The following is an 8,525-nucleotide window of genomic DNA, read 5'->3' as shown; positions in this document are numbered from 1 at the left end:
AGAATACCAGTCTATAAGGTGTATGTCCCCAAAGAAATGACATGTATCGTAAATTGATAAGTAACATTTCACATCAAATGGTAACTGAGATGGCACAGAACAGTCCAATTTCAAATAGAACTCTACATATAATGACATATCATTTAAATAATTGTCATCATAAATATGCTACACATTCTAATAACCAAGTGGCAATATCTTCAAAAAGTCATGATCTTAATCGCTAGTTAATAGATTTTTCCACAGAAATGCATTGTTTTTCATTTATTAAAAATTTACTTAATGAGTGACATTAAGAGTCCATGTAATTAGAGGTTCAGCATGGGTAATTAAACATTACATCTAGAACTTGGATAAATCGACAAGACATGACACTCAGAGTATATCAGAGTATAGGATCCACAGTGGCTGTCTTTCTAAAAGACAACATGCTAGTTTAACATAAACAAGAGGTTTAACAATGAGAGAGAATTTCTTTATTTCATATTAACTATACACTAGACATATTATGTACAGTGGATATGAAAAGTGGATATGTTAAAATGCCAGGTTAAATTTTCCCCCTTGAAGATTTCTGTTTGTTTTTCAATTGAATTGTTCACATTATTACATCACAAAAACCTGGCATTTTAACAGGGGTGTGTAGACTTTTTATTTCCTCTGTAAGTCTGATCTTAAAACAGATCAATAATCTCTAATCACAGAGATGATAACTGGTATGATAATCAGTTAGTATAAATAATCCTCATGGAGGAGCAGTGAAACTGATCTGAAATATCAATATCATTTTCATATCTGAAAATGATCAATATCAAATGAATAACTGATACATTCTGCACAGAAGATAATCAATAACTGAGTCATTAAATATTAAACATACATGTATAATTTACAATCCAGAATGGATTGATGAAACCCATTTTGGGTGAGAAATCCTCATTGAAGATGAACATACCTATTATTGGTCATATAGAAAAACATGATCAACAATGTTTACTAGTTTCCCAAAACAAACATTAGGATTTAGATGACAACTTCACAAACACAGCTTGTGCTCATCAATTTAACTTTTTCAGTACAATTGCAATAAAAATTCATGATCAAAGTAATGATCGAACTAAGGATCAATATTTTGATCACATTTCCAAAAACATAAATGTTATGGTATTTTCAATAGACACTACAATATGTAGTTTGTTTAGAATAGAACATTTGAAAGAAAACCTTTAGAACTGCAATTGCAGCAAAAAGTAGAAGTCTCAATAACACCAAGGCTTGTAAAAGTCTTGCATAAACAGAAGAGGTAAAGGTTGTCTTCCTGTTGTCATTACTGTCCATGATATTAATGTTAGACCAATATGGTCAACTGTTTGTCTGAGAGTGGAGCTCCAGTCTGTAAGACTCTACCAGGGCCTCCAGAGGGCGCTGTTGACTGGACTCCTCTCTTTGCTGAAGCTGTGCTTGTCTGAGGAGCTCAGCTGAGGGAGGTCACTCTCCCTCCTGTTCTTATCAGAGGAGGGATGCAGGCTCTGGAAGTGGCTCAGCAGTCTTCTCTGGGACTGTGTCTTCACCTCATCTTTGGACAGGAAGTGAGCAAACTCTTGGACACACCTAGAGTAACCCTGATTGACAGGTGCTGAGCAGGAGGAAGAACTTTCTGTCTGGTTCTGTTGCTGTAGTCTCAGGTAACAAACTGTCATCTCCAGGATGTCAGCTTTCTCTAGCTTGGAGTCGGGTGGATGGTTGAGGATCTCTGGACCCAAAAGAGACTTGAGCTGCTCAATGCTGCTGTTGATACGATCTCTGCGTAACTTTTCAACCACTGGCTTTCTTAACTGCAAGAAGAGAAGAGGACACTCATTAATAACATTGTTCAAAAATGTATCAGACATGAGATAAATAGATTACATCTGTTATTGAGAAATAAACCATAAAACGAATTGTAATCTATATTTACCTTGCTTGTCAGAGTCAGGTGCTCCTTAGAGTAGATGCTAGCTGAGGTGATTGTAGGTACCATGTCTGTGTCTCTGTTCTGTAGGGGTCTCTGTGTAAAGTGAATCTGACTCTACTGGCTTCATGTCTCCTATATATAGTCCCAAATCTGCATATGAATGTGTGGGTCTTGGTCTGGTTGTAGTTTCTCACACTCTGTCACCAATGGGTGAGCTTGGAAGGACAATGAGGAATGTGGAGCTGCCACATGCTCAGTGTTCTTATTGCTGGGGGACAATGGTCACGTCTCAGGGGAGCGGGTGGAGGGGTGGGGGTGATGGAGAGAGACTCACAGAGTGCTGAGTGAATCTGGGAAAGTAGTGACCCCCAGATCTGCTGCCTGATGTTGGTATCAATGACACTGACAGAGCACACGCTAATCATCATCAACTTACATGTGTGGGACTGACACTGATCCTCTACATTAAACACACAGTGGTACTTAATCTACACCTGGAAGGATGTTGTAGAATATATTGTGTCTCCACACCCTTTCACAGATTCAGTCACATTATATCACACAGAAGATGTGACTTGTGACAAATACCAGTGGCTGTCGTGATTTTTTACATTAATCAGATATGTAAAATATATATATATTTAACATATTTTCCCTTTATTGAGTTAAATGATAGAATTGTTATAAGAAGTGGATATCCAGAGAGCTATTGTTGGTTGTTGCTCCATTTCGTATTGGATGGATAGTCTATTCATATCATCAGGTCTCTAATCTCAGCAGTATTAGTTATATAGTGAATCACTCTGGAGTCCAGAGGCAGCAGATGTGTCCTCTGTATTGAGGCTACTGGTCAGTGTGAGTAGAGAGCTGGTCTGAGGTTCCCACACTGAGTCCTGTGTGCTGGGATCAATGTACTACAAAAGCTGCTCAGTGGACCATTAGGGACGGCTATTGGCTCTGTGTTGAACTATAGACAGAGAGTGACGTCACAGACCATCTGGATTCTGGAGGGAAACACCAGAACAGTGGCTGTCATCTTGGAAGTGTGCTACAAAACATAGGCCATGTTGGTATTATCCTTCAAGTTTATTTGTCTGTATTTTATTTTTACTTTCACAATTGTGACCACAGTTCTGTTATTTTTTCATATATTGACATTCAGATTGTAATTTTGTTGTAGCTTAATAGTTATTTGAGGTATTAAATTGTATAATGACAGATGCACATTTAATTTTACATATATTAGAATGTCTTGTTTAAGCGATCACCTCATTGGAGGATGGACGACAAGAGACATTTAGGTAACACTTTTTTTTACAGTCCCGAAGGTTTTTTTGTAGATGCTTTGCAGGTTATCAAGTTAGTGTCAGTAACATTATAAATAACTATCTGCTAACCCTCACCCTAAACTTAAACTTTATAATAACCCTAAACTTAACTCTTATCCTAAACCTTATTCTTAACCTAACCCTAAACTTAGCAAGCAGGCTCTTATCAACAGATGGTTTGTTAAATGTTTGTTGACAGTTTTACTATATATAGAACATCTACAGGTGGAAATTGTGTCTCTCAAAATAACTTGTAACCAATGTTTTCTTACCCTGATGAACGGTTGTGTTCAGCTATTTTAACCTTCCCTTTTATAAGTGTGTCTTTTCCCCTGTGGTTCTGGTGGTTCCCCAGACAATCTGGTGTCAGTGGGACTGATGATGAGGATGCTAATGACACTAAAGAGTGACTCTACTCTCCAGAGCTTTCCCACACTCTTCCCATTGACAGAGGTTCCCCTGAACAATAGAAGTGTGCCTTTTTATATGCTAATGAATCTCTAAACAAGCAGTTCACATCAATCCCTTGAGGGTAACACTGATTTCTCAAATATTATCTGTGTGTTTGCAATACATAGATAGCTGGTATGCATATACAGTGGGAAGAACAAATATTGGATCCACTGCCGATTTTGCAGGTTTTACTACTTACAAAGCAGGTAGAGGTCTGTACTTTTTATCATAGGTACACTTCAACTGTGAGAGATGGAATCTAAAACAAAAATCCAGGAAATCACATTGTATGATTTTTAAATAATGAATTAGCATTTTATTGCATGACATAAGTATTTGATCACCAACCAGTAAGAATTCCGGCTCTCACAGACATGTTAGTTTTTTTTTAAGAAGCCCTCCTGTTCTCCACTCAATACCTGTATTAACTGCATCTGTTTGAACTTGCTACCTGTATAAAAGACACCTGTCCACACACTCAAACGGACTCCAACCTCTCCACAATGGCCAAGACCAGAGAGCTGTGTAAGGACATCAGGGATAAAAATTGTAGACCTGTACAAGACTGGGATGGGCTACAGGACAATAGGCAAGCAGCTTGGTGAGAAGGCAACAACTGTTGGTGCAATTATTAGAAAATGGAAGAAGTTCAAGATGATGGTCAATCTCCCTCGGTCTGGGGCTCCATGCAAGATTTCGCCTCGTGGGGCATCAATGATCATGAGAAAGGTGAGGGATCAGCCCAGAACTACACGGCAGGACCTGGTCAATGACCTGAAGAGAGCTGGGACCACAGTCTCAAAGAAATCCATTAGTAACACACTACGCCGTAATGGATTAAAATCCTGCAGCGCACGCAATGGCCCCCTGCTCAAGCCAGCCCATGTCCAGGCCCGTCTGAAGTTTGCCAATGACCATCTGGATGATCCAGAGTAGGAATGGGAGAAGGTAATGTGGTCTGATGAGACAAAAACAGAGCTTTTTGGTCTAAACTCCACTCGCCGTGTTTGGAGGAATAAGAAGGATGAGTACAACCCCAAGAACACCATCCCAACCGCGAAGCATGAAGGTGGAAACATCATTCTTTGGGGATGCTTTTCTGCAAAGGGGACAGGATAACTGCACCGTATTGAGGGGAGGATGGATGGGGCCATGTATTGCGAGATCTTGGCCAACAACCTCCTTCCCTCAGTAAGAGCATTGAAGATGGGTTGTGGCTGGGTCTTCCAGCATGACAACGATCCGTAACACACAGCCAGGGCAACTAAGGGGTGGCTCTGTAAGAAGCATCTCAAGGTCCAGGAGTGGCTTAGCCAGTCTCCAGATCTGAACCCAATAGAAAATCTTTGGAGGGAGCTGAAAGTCTGTACTGCCCAGCAACAGCCCCGACACCTGAAGGATCTGGAGAAGGTCTGTATGGAGGAGTGGGCCAAAATCCCTGCTGCAGTGTGTGCAAACCTGGTCAAGAACTACAGGAAACTTATGATCTCTGTAATTGCAAACAAAGGTTTCTGTACCAAATATTAAGTTCTGCTTTTCTGATGTATCAAATACTTATGTCATGCAATAAAATTCAAATGTATTACTTAAAAATCATACAATGTGTTTTTCTGGATTTTTGTTTTAGATTCCGTCACACACAGTTGAAGAGTACCTATGATAAAAATTACAGACTTCTACATGCTTTGTAAGTAGGAAAACCTGCAAAATCGGCAGTGTATCAAATACTTGTTCTCCCCACTGTATACTTACCATTGACATTTACACGTATTTCATTCTATAAATGTACCTGCTTTTAAATTCCCTCTAAGAAGTGGTTAAAGTAGGCATTTTTCTCCATTGAATGACATTTCTGTAAAATTTCATTAAATGAAGACAGAATCTGTTGTAACCCCTTCATGTATTAAAATTTCAAAGCAGCACATTTTGAAAAGGTTTGTAGACTTTCAATAGGCACTATAAGTTCTGCATAAATGTGCTCTAAGAAAACACATGATCAAATTATTGTCTTAAAAATGTCTTAGGAAATGATCCAATTTCTTCCTGCTAAACACAAAATACTGGACATTTATGAGATCAATATTAGTAGATGCATTGATTTCCCCATCAAGAACCAAACCGGCTCCAACCTCTATCAGTCAAGTTTAGAGGTCCCAGTCTATTGTCCCAAAGGGGATCTGTGTGAGTGAGTTCTCCTCAGTTTCCCACAGTCTCTCCATTCAGTACTTTCAGTAGAGGGACAATAGAAGTGTGTCTTATTATACTAATCACATTATGCAGCCCTAAAAAACACTAATAAAATGAAAGTACCAGCTTGGACAAACATCTGGAATAACTGATATATCATTACCAGACTAGAAATCGTGAGATGCAAAAGCTGTATACATTCTGATATACTAAAAACTAATGTATGTAAAACAGGTGTTTCAGTAAAAACAACACCATGTTATTTCCAAAAATACCCATTATCAGTGATCTCTTTCAAAGTTCATTACATGTCATGTGAAATAATTAGCTAAAATCATAAAATAGTGATTTCTGACTCAAGAAAAACAGATCATGTTAAATAACTAATGTATAGATATTTAATACATTTCCCTTCGTAGGGTTTCAAGGAAGTACCAGTGGTTGAATTTTGTTTTACTATTATAAAAGCATTCTGTACACTTGTGATTCAAAATCGACTTTATTTTTCAAATTCCTGAGTCTAGGAACTCATGTTGAATATTCTAAATCAGAATGTTACTTCTTTTGGAAGCTTAGTTCTGTGAATAGAAGCATAAAATGAAATAGAAACATATTTGATTATTTTCTTTTTTTATTCACAATGACTCAATGTGCAGCATTATTCAATACTTTAAAATAATAAACCAGAACTTGGTCAAATCTCCAAGACATGATACTCTATCAGAGGAAAGGATCCACAGTTACTGTCTTTCTAAAAGACAACATCATTGTTTAAAATAAACAAGAGATTTAACAATGAGAAATATCAATGTTTCCATATTAAACAATATAGCAGACATTGTCCTCATCATCATTATCACGTGACATTTGACACATAAATTGTGATCTTAAAACAGATCAACATTCTCTAATCACAGATATGATAGCTGGTATGATAATCAGTTAGTCTAAATAATCCTCAAAGAAGAACAGTGATGCTGTATCTCAAGAAGATCAACATCAAATATATAACTGATACATTCTTTACATTCTTTATACATAATAAATGCACTGTCAATATGACAATATCACTACCCAAATGGAGTGGTAAAATATTAAAAACACATTGCTAACTTACAAATACAGACAGACTGATAACGTAATACCCAATTTGGGTTAGAAATAATAATTGAAGATCAATATATCTATTATTGATCATATATGATCAACAACATAAACAGGTTTCACAAAACAGACATTAGGATTTAAACAAAGAATTTAAATCAGAACTAATAATCAACATATGGATTACATTTCCAAAAAACATAAACAATATGATTTCTTCAGCCAAAACTATGAAAATGTAGTTTTCATACTTTAGACGATTTTCTTGGAAAATCTTTAGTCAAATAAGAGCATGACTTTAAAAACTAAAGAAAATTGGTCTGGATGTCTTCCTGTTGTCATTACTGTCCATGATATTAATGTTAGACCAATATGGTCCCTGGTTTGTCTGAGAGTGGAGCTCCAGTCTGTAAGACTCTACCAGGGCCTCCAGAGGGCGCTGTTGACTGGACTCCTCTCTTTGCTGAAGCTGTGCTGGTCTGAGGAGCTCAGCTGAGGGAGGTCACTCTCCCTCCTGTTCTTATCAGAGGAGGGATGCAGGCTCTGGAAGTGGCTCAGCAGTCTTCTCTGGGACTGTGTCTTCACCTCATCTTTAGACAGGAAGTGAGCAATCTCTTGGACACACCTGGAGTAACCCTGATTGACAGGTGCTGAGCAGGAGGAATAACTTTCTGTCTGGTTCTGTTGCAGTTGTCTCAGGTAACAAACTGTCATCTCCAGGATGTCAGCTTTCTCCAGCTTGGAGTCGGGTGGATGGTTGAGGATCTCTGGACCCATAAGAGACTTGAGTTGCTCAATGCTGCTGTTGATACGATCTCTGCGTAACTTCTCAACCACTGGCTTTCTTAACTGCAAGAAGAGAAGAGGACACTCATTAATAACATTGTTCAAAAATACATCAGAGGTGAGATGAATAGATGACATCTATTATTGAGAAATAAACAATGAAGCAAATTGTAATCTATATTTACCTTGTTTGTCAGAGTCAGGTGCTCCTTAGAGTAGATGCTAGCTGAGGTGATTGTAGGTACCATGTCTGTGTCTCTGTTCTGTAGGGGTCTCTGTGTAAAGTTAATCTGACTCTACTGGCTTCATGTCTCCTATATATAGTCCCAAATCTGCATATGAATGTGTGGGTCTTGGTCTGGTTGTAGTTTCTCACACTCTGTCACCAATGGGTGAGCTTGGAAGGACAATGAGGAATGTGGAGCTGCCACATGCTCAGTGTTCTTATTGCTGGGGGACAATGGTCACGTCTCAGGGGAGCAGGTGGAGGGGTGGGGGTGATGGAGAGGGACTCACAGAGTGCTGAGTGAATCTGGGAAAGTAGTGACCCCCAGATCTGCTGCCTGATGTTGGTATCAATGACACTGACAGAGCACACGCTAATCATCATCAACTTACACGTGTGGGACTGACACTGATCCTCTACATTAAACACACAGTGGTACTTAATCTACACCTGGAAGGATACTGTTGTATAAATAGTGCATCCACAC

At 38.5% G+C, this 8,525-nt stretch overlaps 2 protein-coding genes across 2 annotated transcripts; both read right to left on the bottom strand.

The window, feature by feature from the left end:
• Positions 1-586: 586 nt before the first annotated feature.
• LOC106024744 (transcription factor HES-5-like) lies at positions 587-2,235 on the bottom strand. The gene is made up of 2 exons (XM_029113740.2): positions 1,958-2,235; positions 587-1,835 (listed from the first exon to the last, which is right to left on the bottom strand). The coding sequence occupies exons 1-2, from the start codon at positions 2,018-2,020 to the stop codon at positions 1,404-1,406; spliced, it is 495 nt and encodes a 164-aa protein (XP_028969573.1). The 5' UTR covers positions 2,021-2,235; the 3' UTR covers positions 587-1,403.
• Positions 2,236-7,173: 4,938 nt separating this feature from the next.
• On the bottom strand, positions 7,174-8,111 carry LOC105017387 (transcription factor HES-5). The gene is made up of 2 exons (XM_010881966.5): positions 7,998-8,111; positions 7,174-7,875 (listed from the first exon to the last, which is right to left on the bottom strand). Exons 1-2 carry the CDS (start codon positions 8,058-8,060, stop codon positions 7,444-7,446), a joined length of 495 nt encoding a protein of 164 aa, XP_010880268.3. The 5' UTR covers positions 8,061-8,111; the 3' UTR covers positions 7,174-7,443.
• Between the last annotated feature and the right edge of the window lie 414 nt (positions 8,112-8,525).

Source organism: Esox lucius, chromosome 17 (genome assembly GCF_011004845.1).
Source record: "Esox lucius isolate fEsoLuc1 chromosome 17, fEsoLuc1.pri, whole genome shotgun sequence".
NCBI lineage: Eukaryota > Metazoa > Chordata > Actinopteri > Esociformes > Esocidae > Esox > Esox lucius.
Note: the sequence above shows the minus strand (reverse complement) of the source record. Positions and strands in the feature narration are given on the sequence as shown.